The sequence below is a fragment of the Epinephelus fuscoguttatus genome, linkage group LG23 (genome assembly GCF_011397635.1).
Source record: "Epinephelus fuscoguttatus linkage group LG23, E.fuscoguttatus.final_Chr_v1".
Lineage (NCBI taxonomy): Eukaryota > Metazoa > Chordata > Actinopteri > Perciformes > Serranidae > Epinephelus > Epinephelus fuscoguttatus.
The window spans coordinates 13,217,322-13,236,931 of record NC_064774.1 but is presented as its reverse complement, the minus strand read 5'-3'; the positions used below and the strand labels follow the sequence as shown (position 1 = coordinate 13,236,931).

General features: G+C 43.5%; 1 protein-coding gene across 1 annotated transcript in view; it reads left to right on the top strand.

Annotated features, from left to right (window-relative positions):
* The window catches only part of acin1b (apoptotic chromatin condensation inducer 1b), a 29,483-nt gene that overhangs the window by 6,389 nt on the left and 3,484 nt on the right, over window positions 1–19,610 (top strand). The window contains exons 7-13 of the mRNA XM_049568103.1: window positions 6,627–6,747; window positions 13,758–13,803; window positions 15,628–15,773; window positions 16,281–16,427; window positions 16,596–16,767; window positions 16,961–17,106; window positions 18,921–19,028. Coding sequence (XP_049424060.1) covers window positions 6,627–6,747; window positions 13,758–13,803; window positions 15,628–15,773; window positions 16,281–16,427; window positions 16,596–16,767; window positions 16,961–17,106; window positions 18,921–19,028 — 886 coding nt within the window. The remainder of the gene's footprint in view (window positions 1–6,626; window positions 6,748–13,757; window positions 13,804–15,627; window positions 15,774–16,280; window positions 16,428–16,595; window positions 16,768–16,960; window positions 17,107–18,920; window positions 19,029–19,610) is intronic.

Here is a 19,610-nt window from a genome sequence, read left to right as displayed (position 1 = left end):
AAAAATAAAATGGCGGTAGGCTGGTAACAAACAATCTTTTATCACAACTAAAAATTAAACTTAAATATGTTTTTGAAAACATCTAAGATCTCAGCACCTGCTTCTTGTTGACAAACGCTCGTATTACACCGGAACAGTGTGCTAAGATATGTTTCTTAGGACATTTAAGGCAAGAAATAGGCAATACAGGAATAGAATATTTGTTTTTATTTGATCAGCACTGCCTAGTTGTACAGATCTTTGTTTGGTCTGCATTTAAGAGAAAGAGAGAGGGGCGGGTCTCTCTCTTGATCCACTTCTATACCCACTGGGTGCATCTCAAACCTTTTAAATTGCATCCATATTTCCCTCACTTGCGTCCTAGTCCCTCCCGCTGGAGTGGTATGAAGAGACACAAGGAAACCATGAGAGGAGAGAGGACACAAGGAGATTTTTTTAGCGAAATGAAACATTTCCTCAGAACGGCCATTAAAAGACTTCAGTGAAGGCTGCTCTCGCGTGTCCTTGATCCTCGCTCCACAGATCACAAATAAGAGCTTTGAGATGGTCTTCAAAATGGTGCGCCAGAACAACTCCTGGTTCAAGCGCGGATTGAGGACTGAGAAAATGACTATTAAGAAACTTTAGATGCACCTTTTTGTCCGTGGTGGTGGGCATACGCAATGACAAAGGACAGTCTGTAGCTTGAGCAACAGCCCACGAGCCAGCGAAGATGAGAGGTGAGCAGGGAGATCTGGGTGCTGGCAAGATGCAGGGAAGTTGACCACAGTTAATTTACACATAATACCCACGTTGTTATGATACAAAGCTGGTTGAAAATGAGCAAAGCATCCCTTTAAGTCTGAAAATTGTATGTTGCTGGAGTTGGTGGATACACAGGAAAACAAGAAACATCATTAGTAATTTGCTCCGTGCATGCAACACCTTCTTGTGTTGTGTGTGCTATTCTGTGATGTGATGTGACATGGATTTCTCTAGTGGCTCCCTGTAGTATTAAGCAACAATGATGTGTGGGGTTTTCCAGTTGATTAAGCTTATCTCTATTTTCTCTAGTCCACTTTCTGAGTATCTCAACTTGCTAGAAGTGACGTAGAGAAGCTTACAAATTAAATGCAGTGATGAAATCCCAAAGGAAGCACTTTAACCTTGGAAATATGTGGAGAACATGGACTAAATCACTGGATTTTTTTAGATATTTGGGATGGTGATAACATTTTTAGCCATGTGGTCATGCTCCTGCAGACTTTGCTTATATTAACGTTGGCTGTCAGAGGAGAAGACAAAAGCAGTGTGTATTTTAAGTGCAAGAGATTTCCATGCAACAGCAGTCATGTAGCAAACACTGAAATACAGCGGTGTCAGATTCATTTTAGTTCATGAGCCACACAGTCCAGTTTGATCTCAAGTAACACCATTGCATAATAACCTAAAAATAACAATGCCCCAATTTTTTTCCACCCATTCATCATTTACTGAACAGATGATAAACAGCCTGAGATGTTTTTAAAAAGAGAAATTTCAACAATATGTCTCAGTTTTTCCACATTTCGTCAATCAAACTGAAAAGGAAGCTATGAAGGAAGCAGGTTATAAGTTATCCTCTGCCTTACGAGCCATTTACAGATCTGACGTTTTGGCAGTGCCTTACTGATAGTGTCTGATACATATTCTTTTTTACTGAAGCTGCTGATTTACAACACACTTGCACAATGTTAAATAATATCGTTAAATATGACCAGATGAGGTGTTTCTTGAGAGCTGTATTCTGGTCGGGGTGAAAAGCCTCTGAAGCAGCATTTTACACAAAGTACTCCTCACTGTTTAACTTGCTCCTGACACCTGGCGTCTCTTAGTCTTCACAAGTACATAAAGGCTGAATCCAAATGTCCCGACTGAGCCCTCGCAGTGTGACGTATTTACTGTCATCACGTAAAGTTTGCGAGGGCAGAGACTGCAAGCGGCTGATAGATGGCCCTCGATTGTTTTACTCGTTGCCGTGAAAACAGTCAACTATTGCTGCTGTCATATTCACAAATATGTTGATGAACAGTGCCAAACTCATCTGTTCCTGCAGATAAGATATAAATTCCATGTATAGCCTTTTTATGACTGAACAAAACGCGCCCACCAACTGTGGACATTTGGATTCAGCCTAGTAGTAGGTGTGCAAAGTCATCCAGTGGGCCACATTGGACCCTTTGGTGGGCCCGTTGTGGCGTGCAGGCCGCATGTTTGACACACCTGCTCTGAAACCTAATCTTTAAAAGTGTATCCATCTGTTCACATAGGGTATCAACTAATGCAAGTTAAATGAAGACGTGTTTGTTGTGTGATCATCAGGAGATGGTCATGGTTTAATCACATTTATGCATTGTACGATACTAAAACAGAGAGGATCATGTCTGCACTGAATTAAGGTGATGTGCATTGTGTTTGTTAGCTCGTATAATTTGGGTTGTTTCTCCTAAACTTTGCAGTTTTACTTATATATTTGTGTCATGACTTTTATCATGGACTATGCTTGGGCTAATGTATTGGTGTATTTCCCATTGTTTATCATTTGTCAGCATGGAAAGGCATCATAACTGTCCGTTCCAATTAAAAAACATTGACCACAGAGCTGACATCATGCCCCCAAGACATACTTGAATCGGTTGTAAACACACCCCACTCACCGCTCCTAATTATAGCAGGTTGTATTTCTTGTCAGGCGCTCAATGCGGCAGCCCCACATGCTGCTTTTCTGTTCAGTAAAAAGGGTCCTTTTCGGCGTTTCCTCGTCGCTTTCCTGCCATATTCTTGTTGCTTTCTTTCAACGCTGGCAGCAAAAATATATCAACACTCATTGTGGTTTCTTGTTTAATCGTTATTTTTGTTTAGACTTCGGAATGCGCCACGTTTGAGCGTCTACCCGCTTTTATTTTGAAAATCCGTGACCGGAAGAGGTTTTTTTCCCACTCTGGTAGACTTGACACTGGTCTCGCTAGCCAACATGGCCGTCATGCATGCATTGCATCCCTGATACCGACGCAGTGCACGGCTAATCAGCAGCAGAAACAAACGCGACCGGAGTTTTTTTTTTTATTCCGCGTCCCCGATTTCAACCCACGCCTGACCGGAGGGATCGTTAGCGGCCGAGTGTTGTGATTTATCCCCGTGGGTTCCCTTTCAAGGCCGACCATAATGCTGTCCGAAGGCAACAAAAACGGGTAAGAGAGAGAGCCAGAGGGCGACTGAAGGCTGCTGGTTGCTGGTTGTACTTCTACACCCCTGCTCTAGAAAGCAACGGGGATACATCCGCCGGTGTCAGCCTGTCGTGTCCTACCGGGACACCGGCTGTACATTACGATACTGCATAGCTACCAGCTCCCTCCTGCCTGTTAAATATCATGTCATCAGTTCACAGTGGCCTGGTTATGAGCGTGTTACATGCTCGCCCATGTGAGGAGCACCGGTGGGGGTCTTTGTCGAGTGAGGGAGCAGGGAGGATTTTTTTTTAGGGGGGAAGGGGGTCTCCTTTCTCTGATGTGTGCCTAAAATAGCTTCACATTGGAGGAGCACATTGATTAATAAATAATGGGCTCAGATTTCATGGAGTGATAATGGGAGTCATGCAGGCTGTGATTTCTCCCCTTCTGTCTTCCCTCTTCACCATAACATTTTCTTTTACACCAGGTAGCAAATAAATACACCTTCATTTATTATTTCAGATTATACATTTTCTTATTTATCAGTGACATCCTCATTTTTTGGCTCGATTATGGCCCCACTGTACACGCACCTTAGCCCACATATGACTTTTTATGTTTGGGTTTGTGTGGCTGTAGCTGTTAATGATCTCACTGTTGTCAAGGGAGATCATTAAAGCAGACATCTGTTAGCTGTACAGTCAGTGTGAATGGACCCTTATGGTGTGATATAATTCTCCCAGCTGGCACCAGCCCTCTCACTCTCGTCCCTGTGGGAGCTGACTGCATATCCGTTTTTATTGGTGATAATGTTTTGGTTCGCTTTATGAGTCCAGTTTGTTGATTAGGGCATGATTTGAGTTATTCAGACGAGCTACAACGAATCAGAACCAGCGCCTCAGGTCATACCACACTTACGGTCAGGTTTTTGAGAAGTTTAAATAGAAGTAGTGTTATTATTTTATCCTTCCTGTGTTCCTCAAGTTAAAGTTCTACTTGAACGTGCTTCCTCATTCCAGCCCATGTGTCACGTGAATACAAAGCTGTTTGAACTTAAAAAGAAGAGCATCATGCAGACACACAGTTAGTCACTCATACTTGCATTCAGCGATCATTACATCATCTCAGCCTGGCCTTTTCCCCTCTCCTGATCCGAAGGGATTGTATTTCAAGTTGACATCTGTCTCCCTTTATAGCCCATGCAGGTGCGTCTCTGGTCTTGCCTAAGACCCACACACACACTTAGCCATTGACATCCACACCCCGGGCAAATGAGGAGAGTCAGTGTGGTGTGGAGGAGGGGAAAATGCTGTCCTCCTGCCTACACTCCTCACTGCCAGTGACTAATCTCCAGAGGAGGAGGTTGAGCAGGCTATCCTAACACTCTGGGTAGATTTCACTAGAACAGACACTAACCTTACAGCGCCTCCTCTGAAAAGAAGCTTTGCCAGTGGCCATGTTACATGTCATGGGCATAGAGAAAAGCTGATATGCGCCTGTCTGAGTTGGTTGTCGTAGTAGTTGTTAGGGAGTCAGAGAGATAAATTTTACAGTTATTGTTATTTGGTATGGTTACTAGAAGTTAAATCCAAACCAAACAGCTGCTTACCTGGTTGTAGAAGTGATTTTTGGTTAAGATGAGTCCGTTTTTGAGCCAGAAAGAGTCTTCAGAGCATCAAATTGAGCGCCCTATCACCTTTATCTTGAAGGTTACTCCACTAATGGCTGCAACAACAGGGCAGTTAATCAGTCAGATGATAGGTCAATCGTCCTACATTATTTGATGCTTTTCAGAAATGAGATGTATGTTTAAATGTGTTTACTTCCTCTGCAAAGCCTCATGCAACAAATCAAAGAGGAGGATGTTCAGTGTGATGGAGAGAAGGAAGCTAGAGGATGTGATTCTCCTACCCACAGGGTGCTGCCTCGGTGCCTGTGTCATCACACGGAGGCAGCGGAGGAGACTTTTGATAGCGCTGGTAGGGGAGGTTGAGGGAGATGCTAAAAATATAAAGATGACATCTGCTTGGTTTTGGTCTGTCTTAGATAACAGCGATAAAACCAAACATGGAGAGAGGCTTTTGGCTGTGTGAAGTGAGCTCTGACTCACAGGAACTTCCAAGCATGGCTTTCATGGGCTGTGTTAGATTTGTTTTTTTTTTGTTTTTTTTTTTGTTTGTGAGTAACGATCCAGCATGGATCGGATGAAGACCACACACACGGAGTCAGCTGTGAGTGTGTGTCTTGGACTATGAGTTAGTTTCAGGAGTGTTTGTGACCCTGGGTGTCAGTTAGCTGGTGGGTTATTCATAGCAGGACTGACCCAGATCACCGGCCCCCGGCACTCTTCCTCTGACGCTCCTCTGTTTTCCCTGGTCTTGTCCATGGATGTAGAAAGAGAACCGAATACACTACTTCATTCCTATGAAAGTTGATCAGGGGCACATGAAGCCAAAAAACTCTCCCACTCTCCGTCTGTGTAGTTGGACCCACAGAGCAGCTGTACGTGACTTCTTCTGGCGTGGCGGCTAACTTCCGGTTTATCTCTCCGCTCACTTGAATGGGGATAAAATGATTTAGTCTTGCTGCTCTTCCAGAGTTTCAAAATATTTGTGGACTGAATGGATCAAATGACAGTTTCACTAGGGTTATAACACGCAAAAAATGTTTCCACTGATTTATAGACATCTTTTTGGCAATGTAAATCCACAGAAGAAAGTCTTTTTGGATCTAGTGGCATCACATCATGGACCCGGAAGTTGTAATTCCATGGTCTGGCAACTATATTTAATTGGCTTCAGAGCCTGGCGCTGATTTTGGGGGCTCGGTCTTGCCCTACACATCATTTTATCACCTTTTAAGACTAACCTTCACATAGTTGGTCAGATTTTGTCTCACCCTAAGTATTATTTTATTGATCCAGAAGCCATAAATGAAGGTAATCACTTGGTTATGCAATCCCAAATAACTTCAGCCTCAACCAAATGTTAGAAACAGAAGAAAATCAGAAACCAAAATCATGATACTGATCTTTTTCGATTCATCCTCCTGTCAACACAACAGTCACACCCACTCAGAGGTTGCTGCCAGGCCTTGACATCATCATGACTGAGTGTATGATTGTGGTCATTATCGATCAATTCTAAGAATAAAAGGCTTTGATGGGTTTAAATTATGCATCACGCAACCTCACGGAAACCATTGTTCGACTGATAAAAGACAGATCATTTTTCTTTGTGATTCATAACTTGAAATGTCAACGAATACATCATGACTCTTATGAGCTTGGAGTGAGTGTTAGAGATGGACTTACCAAATGGCAGGCAACAATAACAAGCTTATAACTAGGTGAGAATTGGTTAGAGAAGGACCGTTTTCAGTCTAAGCCCTTTTCTTTTGCCCCTCCCTCTATATTCTATCCATCGTGTCTTCCTGCAGGGAGGTGTCGGAGCCCAGTGCAGCCGCTGTGACAGAGGTGGAACCAGACTCAGAGAGCTCCGTGGCCCAGCAGCCGCCCTCCGGCGCTGAGCCAGAGAACAGCGAGGGCCGCCTGGAGGAGGTAAGGCCACTGATATGGTGGGGGTGCCCGGGTCTTTGCTCTGTCTCCCACTAACCCGCATCCTCATTCATGTATAAAACAGCATGTGTAGTTGGCAGCACAGGTTAAGAGGGTCACTTCAAACCAACACAACCCCGACGCTGTTACAGCTGTTAACTCCTTTTGCTCCTGTGGAGATTGTATCCTTTTGACTCTCACTCTGTAAACGTTTTCTGCATCCTTTTTAACCTCTTTTGATTACTCAATTGGGGGGTTTTCCGCAAATTCTCAAGGGTGACCGAACAGGGGTTGAGTTGGAGTTGGGTCCTGGGGAATCAGAAATGAACTAATCCCTTCCATCTGTGTTTAACTCGACTAACATTTGATAACTAGCTCATTCACTTAGATGATCTCTCACACACTTCCCTTGTCTGTCTGGAACCTGCAGAGGGATGTTAAGTGTTGATTCTGCAGGAATGCTATAAGTGATGGTAGTAGTGTGTTATATTAGGCATACATGCTGCAGAAAGTGCATGCTTTTGTGTTTGTGTAAGGAAGGGAGGAAGCAAGAACGTGAAACTTCAAGGCCCTGACACACCAAGCTGATTGTTCAAAAACTGAGAAAGAAAACTGTGGCATAGGTTGTTAGTCAGAGGGAACTCTTCAACTGGTTATTCAGCATCGTTATTTCACTGCTTTAGATCCTGGTGCACTGTATTTTCTTGCGAGATTTACCTTCTGACAGACTCCAGGCTATAATGAGACTGATCAGTTATTTCCTTTCATGCATGCGGACATCAGCTGTCCTCTTTGAAGTGTTTGCAGGTGAAACTACTAAAGCGTTTGATCATTCTGCACCACAGCATTTTTCCATGACAGCAGCCTGTCTTGAGTTGGTGACGTTTCAAAGTAGCAGGCTGATCCACGGTTAAAAGACCCCTATTATTTTTCCGCGAGTGTTTTTCCATCTCATAGCACGGCAGGTTAAAGTTTACCTGTTGGAGGTGAGTTGTTTGCAGAGGTGCAGTAAGAGCCTGTTGTCTGCAGCTCTTCATCACCATCTCACTGTGGCTGGTTCTGCTTGTACTCTTCCTCCTGAGGTATTAGAAGACATATTTTTGTTGATGAAAAGCTGCAAACAAAGGTCTGCTAATTTGGTGATAACACATTTAATTTCGTATGAATTCTTCGCAATAAAAGCCCCACATTATTTTACTACGTTAAAGCTTTTATTGTGAAGCTGCAAAATAAGAAACTGCAGGAGAGGAAGTGGCTTCATTTTGGGCCGCAAAACCCTTTTAGCATTGGCAACTATGTTAGCGCCACTAGTCATGCTAACACTGCTAACGGAGCTAACAAAAGAGGGTTTTGTGGCTTGAAATTTAGCCACTTTGTCACCGGGGCAACCTGGGAGGAGACCAGAGGGTGGGCCCAATGTTTCCACAGCAACACTGTTGGGTCGAGGCAGTGCCTCTAGCGGTAATTGCTGAAGGAGCAGTGCTGCTAGCTAACATTAGCTCCCACCTGATCCATGTGGTGCACAGTGCAGTTATAGGTTAACTTAGGGGCAGCAAATTAACCTAAATACTTAGCTGGTCAAAATTATTCTCTGCAGTCAACCAGTTGACGGTTGACCGCCAACATCCCTACTCCAAACTACAGAGATTCATCGAAAAGCTACGAAAGACGAACACAGAAAGACTTTCTCTCTGGTCTCCTGCACAAACATGAGTTGAGTTTTGCAACACACACTTGTTTTAGCAGAAGAAATGGGGTTGCCAGGGGTTGGCTGCCGTCAGCAGACATCACAGCTACTTGCTTGGAGGCAGTTGGGTGTGCTTTTGGTCGGACTCCAGATATGGTCCATCTCTGGCGCGGCGCAGCATGTTTAAACCGATGATCAGCTCGTGTTCTTGCATGTGGTGTGTCAGGGTCTTGGAAGTCATTGTATTAGACCAGAGTAGCAGTTTCATGTATTCAGTTAAAAAAAGATTGATACACACCTTTTTCCATTTACAGTCTAATGATACCCTAGAGAATTGTTGATGGAGCTCATTATGAGGCTACTGTTACTGTCGGATGTGGCGTTCAGCTCTCACTACTTTGAAACCAACCACTGTACCTTACATAACATTCGAGGCATCAGGCTCTAGAGCGGCTAATTTAGATTTACTGGGAAGCTGCTGTGCGATTGAAGTTATCAGCATGTTTTTTTGTTTTTTTTTCCCTGTCTGTGGGTTTTGTTTCTCCCTTGGGTTTGCATGAATAATGGACCCAGACAGTGTGTGTAGAGATGCATCAGGGCTTGTTTCTGCTGTTTCTTTCACCCTGTCCTCATTCTCTCTGCTCTCTCGCTTGCTCCTTTCACACTGCCTCTGTCTCTCTCTTATTCACTCTCTCTTTCACAATCTCTCTTCTCCTCGTTGTCCCCTTACTCTCCATCTTTTGCCTTTGTATCCCATCATGAACGCTTCTCTCTCACTATATATATTTATGGTGTGATTGCTGTTTAAAACCCCATTGATTGCTTTGTTATGAAGGTGCCCATGCCTCTTCCATTGCCCCTAATGGTACCTGCTGCGTACTACTACTACTACTACCACCACCACCACCACCAACACCTCCTCCACTCCTCCTCCTACTCCTACAACTCCTGTCCCGCTATGCCCAAGTGCGTCGCTGGTACCTGAATTAGGCCCAGAGTCTGCAACCCCATGGCACTGAGTAAAGCCTGAGCCTGCGAGGCCTCCCCCCTGTAGCCCTCCAGTGACGTGCTGAGCCAGCAGGAACTGGAGCTCGCATCAGACCACCGCCGACAGCAGTGGCAGCCATGGTAACTGCAGCAGCACACAGTTGCCATGGTAACCCAGCCGCAGGGGCTGGAAGCCTGCTCGCCGATCTGAACCGGACTGGACTGCGCTGCACTGCGCGGTGGTGATGAATGATGGTGCAAGGGTTGGGGAGGGCGTCTGTCGCTTTGTGTCGCCTCTCCCCGCCTTTCCCATCTGCCATTTTGAGGATAAGCACATCTTCAGAGTGTTGCCCCCCAACGTCCGTGCGTCCGTCCTCCAAAAGACAGACGCAGCTCAGAGAAAAGACAAAACTCCTCAGCTCTTCAGTTTTGTTTTTGCCTCTACCTCCAATTCAACACTGCCCCCTGCCTGTGGGGTGGAGTAATGACTTTGGACATTGAACATCTGCAGTAACCCACACAGTGATCAGGGCTTTGGCGTTTTTTATGATCGCTGTTTGAGGTTTTGAGCTTTAAAACACACTTGGCCTAAGCATCTGAGAAAATCTGCTTGGAACTGATAATTATGGGACTCTTTTCATGGACCGTCTGTGACAATGATATGGACTTCTTCTCACTTTTCAAAAAATATGGAACTACTACTGGTTGAGCTTGGAAGGCTAAAAGCCATCCTCTGCCTTGACAAGCTGGACCAGCTTTTTAAAAGTGACATTAATCACTCAGCTGTGCGTGTAAATCCTGTCACAATGCTCAAAGTTTGCTTTCATAAGAGAACTGTTCCCCTGAACTCGGCACCACTTCCACTGTTACAGAGACTTTCAAAGGACGTGGTACCAAGGACAAGTAATCTGACACTACATTATGCTCCAGGAATTTTTGTGGGTTCAGAGTGACATTGATCATCCACACTGAGAGCTGGATATACTCTAGAAATCATCGGCTCCCTTCCTCTGCAGCCACACTGTCTGTGAACTCAAGTGTGACTCAGTGGATGTTTGAACAGGAATTTATGATATCCTGCCTCTGCTGTGGACGTGACGGATGGACAGTTGCTGCTGTTTATTTATTTTTACATCCATCTCTTCGTTAAACCCACAGCTTGACCCTTACATTTTGAGTGTAGAGACATGCATGCAAGGAAATACACTCATGATGATGTCCGGCAAACCTTTTTATTTTGCCTGCTCCCCTGGATTATAATCTAACAGACACAGTCTTCTGGATTATTTTTGTCCATCTTTTGTCGGAAACTCAAGGACTTTGCAAACCTTCTTTCTATGGCGACATCACGGACTGCTTGAAAACAGGAGCTAAACAAGACAACAAACACTCACAGGACATGTTATCATTTCTGAAACTTCAGATACCCCCAACTGTCACAACAGGACTGTATTTCAGAGAATATGGACAACTCAGACAATTCAACCAGCACAAATGGATTTTTTTTTGTTTGCCACACGTACTTCACAGATCACGGACTCTAACAAAGTACACGTCAACCCCCACCCTGTCAGAATCCATCGTAAAGCAGTTTAAAACCCTCGGCAAAAGACTGAAACGTGACTCTCTGATCAGCAGTCAATCAAGAAAAGTCCTCCCCAGCCCCACTCAAGAAAAAAAGTCAACCCAGTGATCAGTTCCTGCATGGTGGCAAATCTGCACACTCAAATCGAGCCCCGCCCTCACTCCTCTGCCTTCTCTGATTGGATCCTTGTTGCCTAGATACAGTACACACTGTCGTGCGGTTGGGCCATAGTCGAGCCAGTAAGGAATCAGGTGTCAAATGGTACCAGGAAATGACTTGTGATTATTCCTCTATTTAAAATGTTTACTATTTTAATGGATTGTTGTAAAAAAAAAAAAAAAAAAATCTCTTTCTCCAGATCTTTTTTCTAAATAAGAGGAGTTAATTTTTGTCCTTTTTGTAATGTAGCGCAAATTTTTGAAATGTCACGTGTACTGCAGTTTTAATTTGATATTTTGACACCAAGATGAAAATGTTCATCATACATTTGACATGCACTGCTGGTTGTGCTTTGTTAAACATGGTTATTTTTTAAAGGTGAATTTAAACTGCAGTACTGATGATCCTGACAGATCTTTGAGGCTTCGACACTCTGTTCTCCACCTCTGCTCCACAGAACTCAGCTCTGACAACATATGAAAAGGCCGACCAGGAATCACTTATTACTTTATATTGCATCATCACATTTCTTGGTCTCACAATATTCATCTTTATTTTTCACTTCATTGCAGGAGTTAACTGATGTAAACGGGTGATCTTTTAGGTTAGCAAAATCCTTTGCTACTTGAGCTCATAAAACATTTATACAAACTTTGTGTTAGGGATGCTGTACTGAGGAAATAGGTTAACGGTGTCAGAGATTGCACTTGAAATTTTACAAGAAAGGATACTTGTCAGTGATGCTTTGTTTATGTAGAGCACTGTATTAAACTACTGCTAATGCAAACTGAACATTTACTACTGCTGCGGCGTCATATTAAAAGCATTTAACTGGTGAAACACATAGTTAGGAAGTAGTCATGGAGATTGCAGTGTGGTTGTCAGTTTGATTAGCACCACCACTGTCATTCTTAAAAAATGTATCTACAAAAACATTGGTAAGGCCCTATTGCTTTTCACTTTGACATAAAATCCTCCACCATCGTCTTGTGTCTTCTAAAGGCTCAAACACACCAAACCAACATCAAGGAACTAGCGTTGACAAAGGCTGACTGTTGTGTTGCCTTGCGTCGCCTGTGTTTCAGCCAAAAAGTTGCACTGAACACATTACAAAGACTACAACCAATGGACAACTTAGTATGTACGATCTGGTAGCGGTACCAGGTGGTGATAGTCTGTATTTGTCATTCAAAAAGGGAAACTGGTAGACAGACAGAATGGATTCAAGAAGCAAGTTTGCCTGTTAGCACGTTAACAACACAACCCAGTGTTCAAAAGCAAAGCATGTACACCGTGTGCTGTCGAACAATAATATAAACAGTTATAAATGGCAAAAAAAATAATCTCACCTCATGTAACAAGTTTGTTTTGATCTCGCGCCCTCTCACATGGATATATGATTTAAGCCGTTTGTTTACTTTCCTCACTTCCATGTCTCTTCTAGTGCACTGAGCTAAACTGCCAATCAGAATCATTTCATTCACTGACAGGCTCCACCTTCTCCAACACCGATTCAACATGGTGAATTGGCTGAAAAAAAGCAGACCAATGCTGACGAGGCCCAGCAGTCTGGGACACATGGCATAAAATAGGGCAACAGATGCTCGCTGACGGCCCAACATTGACCAACAGCCAACCATTGGCTTGATGTGTCAGGGCCCTAACCCTTGTCACCTGATAAGTGAAATCTGACTCTTGCTTCTTTGTGCTGTGACTCGGCTGCTGCTGCTCCACTGAGGCGACACTTTCAGTTTGTAATTGTAGCGTCCGTCGTCCAAGTATTAATGCCAGGAAAGCAAAATGATGGTGGGGCGGTAGGCAAGTAATGTAACTGTTATATGCCTGAATACCGCATAACACCAGTAACACCACTACTGCGGCAAGCTTACTCTATGCATAAAAACTCAGAATTACACTTTTAGTTTTGGAAGAAGTAATTAGTAGTAATAGTAATTAATTAGGGCCGTATTACTTGGTTGGTAGGTAGAGAATCAGACGCAGGCCCTCAGGATGAGCTTAAAATCACCAACCAGAGCAGGTAATACTAAAATCACCCAGCCTCCTTCAGAGAAAATAAATCCAGTCCCAATGGGATATGAGTCTGTAAAGTGACAGGAACCACTCACACACACTAACAGGCACTTTGCTAGTCTCTATTCTCAGAGCCCTCTGATGGACATTATCTTGTAATAACATACCGCACTGAGATACGACCCAGTTTCACACAGGCCGACTCATGTACTAATGCACATCATGTACTTGCTTTGTCCTCAGAGTCTCACACACACACACACACACACACACACATAAAAGGAGTATAGCGTAATGAATTATCACAGTGTCTTTGAGCAGAGGTGGAAGGCGGAAATGTGTCTGGAGTCTCTCTGTATCGACCCAAGAACTCTGTCCATAGTGTGGTACAATTGGAGCCACCAGGCCTCTGTTACTTAAACCCCCCGCCCCCACCCCTCCTCCACTTTTCCTGTTTCACCTCCTCTCTGTTGTTGCCTGTTTGGGTTTTGACTCTTGGTTCTCATCTCGCCCCGCACCCCTGGGGTTTCTGTATGTTCTCTCTCTGTCTCTCTCTGTTTCCAGAGCACCACTCCTAAGGCTTTCGCTGCTCGCAAGATATCCTTGACCAGTGAGTATACCAGTCACATCTTTAGTCCTACATGAGGATTTGGGAGAGACAAGAGTGGGACAAGAATGAAAAAGAAAATACCCGACTCTGTGCATTCAAAACCCTTAATGTTCTTGCCTTAAACTATCAAAGACCAAGTGCAAAAAATGACGGCAAAGGTTTGCTGACGTTAGCTGTCTATTGCAGTCTCCCCTCGTCACAAAGGTAGTTAAGTGTTCAGGTTAACATTACCGTTTTTAAACCACGTACACCCACTTCTTAGTAAGGATGAAGAAGCTCCCTCAAAGATGCAAAGGATGATCTGGACATGAATATGTTTTCACTCTCGAAATTGTCGCACCATCTGCTGTTCGGCCAGCCCTGATCCAAAACCATAATTTCTGGTGGGCTTAAAACTGCTGATGCTGAAGTGAAATAATTGTTGGGCGCAGCAGAGGCTGCCGTGAAGTGTTGCAGCAGAAAGTTTAAGATGTAACTTAATCATTGAACCAAGCAGTGATAACAAAACCTAACGTCCATCATCGTTACTGTCTCGTGCTCATTTCACAAAGCAACAGTTGGCTTGTGTGAATGGAGAAGCTTGAGTCATCATTTCCCAAATGCTCATTTTTACACATCCACATGGAAACAAACCAACTGGGGTTGTGAAGAATCTTCAGCTTAGAAGGCATTTAAACAATCTCCATTTTATTGATTGAAAACTCTGTTCAGGTATGGATGAAAGGCCAAAAGGTAGAGAAAAATATCTGTTTTTAAAATATATGTGTAGACAGGGCCTTCGTCTGAATGGGCAGAAAGTGCAATTTTTAAAAGCTCGTTAGTCCCAATGTATAAAGCGAAAACATTGTAGTTAGGTCTACATACCTTTTCTGATTTTATCCTTCTTGTGTGGGTACTCTTTTCCTTTCACCATGGAGATAATGCTCCTGGTGCCGCCCTAATATGTCACCGTATTTGCTTTGCAACAACTGCCACCATCCACCATCTTGACCGCCTTATATTCATGTGTTACTTTCAGCAACAGTTAAACCTCGACGTCGGTCCAAACAAAGAAACCTCTGGTCTTTTCACCATCTCTTTAGTATTTTTTGTAACTAAGCAACTGCAGAGTGGACAGTCTGCACCGGCACATGAATGGTCATGTGGTATGGGTTATCAGGTGTTCTATATGAAAAAAAAAAATCTAAAAAGGTGTTAAAATGCTCATGTGTGGAGGTCATTTTCGCTTTAAAATGCCTTTGAAAAAATTCACAAAACATATTGTAGATGTGGCCATGTTGTTGTTGAAACATGATTAAAATCAAAACACAACTTCAATAAATGTGCTCGTTTTGGCCACAATACGTAAAAAGAAAATGCTCAAGCTACAGTATTTCCTGCTATTCCAATAAAGTCCGTGCTTGTGCCTTCAGCCACATTGCCCTTTACACAAGAGCTCACTATATTTATCTCCTGCATAATGCCTGTTATTTTTCCCTGCATACAACACTGTACCCGTCAGCTCTGTGTGGCAGAAGCTCTTAACATAAAGTAATGCAGTGCACAGAAAAATAGCTGTGAACAAATGTGTAAAACATGTTGAATATTGTTTTAAATTAACCGATATTGGGAAGTAGTTGCTGAAATTATCAAGCAGTTCCATTCATGAACTCTGTGAACTTTAATTAGTTACCGCCACCCTTGGCATGACTATCTGGGTTAAAGTATTAAAGAAATTATTTCTGCTTTCAGGCTATGAACTTGCAGTAACTTGCCACCGAAGATCAGCAGAGAGCAGTTTCCCCTCATCGTAATGATTAACTAATCTTTCTGACTCCTCTGCAGGCAGCAAGACGTCTCCAGCCACCACAGATGGAGGAGCAGGTGAGCCCGAAACAGGAACTGCAGCAGGGAGGAAGAGGCGGTGGGGCTCCAGCACAGCTGTCACTGCTAAGAAACCATCCATCAGCATCACCACTGACTCACTGAAGGTACTGGCACTGCGTAGAGACTAGGACCAGGTGTCCGTGCAGGCGTGGGAAAATAATTATGATGATTTTGCTTATGTTAGCTGTGGCAGTATTTTTTAACCGAAGGTGCTATTTTGAGCTGCTGACCAATATTTATTAATTATGAACAGGCCAAAAAGACCTATCGGGTAGTTTTGTAAAATAAAAATCTTTTTGTTTCAACTGACGAAAGTTAGCTTGGTCACATCTTCCCAAAATCACAAGATTTCCTCACAGCCCTGTGTTAATGTTCCTAACTCAACTGTGAAATGTGATGTGAGTTTAAAAACATCACGAGTAAGCAGGGAGAATTTTGGAGATTGTATTAAAAATAAACGCTTATTTACAAAGATTACAAAGATGTTACAACAAAGTCGGTATCCATCATGTCTTGGTGTGTATCAGCTGACGGATGTAGTTAACATATTGTAATATTTCTCTCCCTCTTTCCTGTCCTCCCATCATTTCTGGTCTGGCTCTGTCCTCCAGTCGTTGATCCCAGACATCAAAGTGAACCAGGAGGCAGTGGTCGAGCTGCACCCAGAGGAGCTGCAAATGTCCGGAGACGAGGAGAGCCTGGACGCCAACCGGGGCGACCAGGACAAAGGCCTCAAGATCCGACGTACCGTAACACAGGTCAGACAAAGCACGCTGTCAGATAAAAACGGAATTCTACTAAAACGAAACTTGTAATTATGCTTGATGCTTAATTTTAAGAACAGCTCTATAAATGTTCCAAAAGTCTTTCGTCTGTGGTTTTGAAATGTCACACGGCTGTTTTCCCACCTGTAATTCCGTCCCCAGGTTGTCCCAGGTGACAGCCAGGAAAACGGACAAACGAATGAAGAGGAGGAGGTGGAGAAAACAGAGAAAGAAAAACGACGCAGGACTTCCAGAGACAAAAGGAAGAACAGTGTTTCTGAGGAAGCTTCGGAAGCACAGACATCTGTCAGCGTCGATGGAGAGGCAAAGAAAGGTGAACTGCTTTACAGAAAAGTTTCTTACAGAAAAGCAGCTTTCTCACACAAGGCATTTCATCTGGTCCGCTTGTAAATGTCACGAACCAACTCTAGGCAGTTAGGCAGCTTTTACTTAGTGGGACGAATGAAACAACAGGAATGTCTATAATCAAGGCCACTCTTTTCATCTCTTTCTCATCTTTCCCTCAGTTACCCCTAGCGACAGTCTGGTGCGTCGCTCCATAAGCCAACAGAAGTCTGGCGTGTCCATCACCATCGATGACCCCGTCCGCACAACCAGGCAGCCCTCGCCACCTCACGGCAAAGTCTCAAACATCATCCACGTGACCAACCTGGTGGGTTCATCACTCAGTGCTTCATATCACAAGGCGTATATATAAGTACAGCGAAAAGTATTGTTTTTTAGTCGAGTGTGATATTTAGACTTCCCCATGAACCAAAATTATGTGGAGGGAGTGATTGTACAGAAAATTCCAGCATTTCCAAATCTACCCTACAAGCTTTTCCATGAATGAGGCCTATTGTGTGGATGCCAGTGGCAACCACATCACCATCATGCCTATAATTAGAGTCAGAAACACTTACCCAGGTATTATGGCTGTAGTCAACTATCACCTTAAGTTTTGGGCTCACTGCATGACTAAACAGACGATGACAAGACGAGACATTACACATTTAATGACTAACATTTGCAGATTTCTTTTCATTTGCGTCATAGAAGCGAGACTTAAAGTTACACATGGATCAAAGACAGATATCTATCATGCCACCCTGCCTCGCTGATGTCAGTAAAACTCTATGACTACAGTAACAAACAAAACAAGACTAAAGATTTATTGCTTGGCTGTAAGACTGTAATGCTCATCACCATTTTGTATAACTCAAAGCAACACTGATGGATTTAAAATGTAGGGACACCACTGGTGGAGGGATAACATAAGATTTGGCCTGAGAGAAAGACCATGTTGTTGGCTAAACTAAACGAGCTTATCCCCTGGCCCCAGACGATTTAAAGACATCTCTTTATTTCATGTACTTTAACATTAATCCCACATACACAATACAGCAAAGACCAGATGGGATTCAGTCATTAGATTCAAAGGTATCTTGTCATTAAGGTCAAAGTTGTGACCTCTGTGAAGTCTGGTGGTCCACAAAATCATCAAGATTCATCCTCTGGAAATTACGAAAACATGCACACAAAGTATCATGGAAATCTTGTCGCTAGTTGTCAAGATATTTAGCCCCACATCATCATATTTAGAGCACCATCACTATCGCAGGTTGAGCATTTCTCTCCCCAAACTTTTTGTTTTCCCCGTGATTTCTTTCCTGGCTCTCGTCATTCAAATCAAAGTTCCTATTACTTTATGTTCATCTGGACATGCTCAAATATGAGCCGTAAACCTCTACGCACATCTGAAATTATCACACTGCAGTGACGTTGCTAGGTACTTGTTCGTGTCTCTGACGAATAAAAATCCAAAAAGACGCCATTAACTCACTATCGACATGTTTAGGGGACAAACCTTAATTTCCCCCCTGATAATGCGACACTGTGAAATCCGTGTTAAATCACAGACATGGTGCCATGGCATGACTTCTCCAGTAGATGGGGCTATGGCCCTATAGGTAGCTAAGTGTAGTTTTGCTGTTTTTGTATTATTAAATGATAGTAGTGCTCTGCGCTGATGTAACACCTGTCCACCCACCTTCACTCGTCCATTGCTCTCAAGGCATGGCATGGAGTTCCCAGGACCATCGGCAGACAATAACCTTATACTTTTAGGTCCATAAAGTGTACTTAAAATCATGAATATAGTGGATATTACTGCAAACATTCCTGTGATTTTATGTTGCAACACGGCTGTATTCACTCATGATGATGATGCCACAGTGATGCTTTCCTGTCCAGGGGATGCGTTGTACTGAAACAATATTTTCACCAGTGGCCGGTCTGTGTGTAAGCTTATATCTCGCCTAAGATAGATTTTTTTATGGTCTCAGTAAGTGAAAGCATAAAAACTCTTGATAGAAATAAAGAGACTGAGCATATTTTCAACATATATTCGTCTTTCCCTGTGCTGTACATGAACTGACCCAGTCTGACTGTCGATGATTGACTGAGCCGTGCTCGTTTGTCCCACAGGTGCGACCCTTCACACTTGGCCAACTCAAAGAGCTGCTGAACAGGACGGGCAGCGTGGTGGAAGAGGGCTTCTGGATCGACAAGATCAAGTCTCACTGCTACGTCACGGTGAGAACCAAATAGCTCTGGGCCGGCGTGAAAAATGAAGCCAAACACCAGACCGGTACACTGAACTTTACCACTAGGTGTTGCACTTAACTCAGCTGAAATGAGACAGAGAGAGCCCATGATTGAGTGTGGAGCGACTCCAGTCCACCTGGTGGCAGTAATGCACCTCCAGGCTGGTTTGCTAACCACCAATAAACACCAAACAAGAAGAGGGTCAAGCAACGCCGCTTTATGGATCACCGATCCTTAGCTCACATCTTTTGTTGTTGCCATAATGGTGCAGTTTTTGTTCTCAGTGAGACAAACTCTACCGTGTCATGTCTTGGTATCCTAAAAGCTGGAAGTGTTCACCAGCTACTTGAATTTGTCAGGTATTGATGGAGCTACCAGGACTGACCCATTTGAACTACTTTCTGAACACACTGCATCTTTGAGGGCAGGAGTATTGTGAGAGGTGGACTACACCTTGTTCGGGTCTATTCTGCTGAAGTATGCTGCTGAAAATTAACATGAAACCCCTCAGAACATAATTTAGACATATTTGAGCTGAGGGATTAACAGAACCATTTCTGTGATCATTGT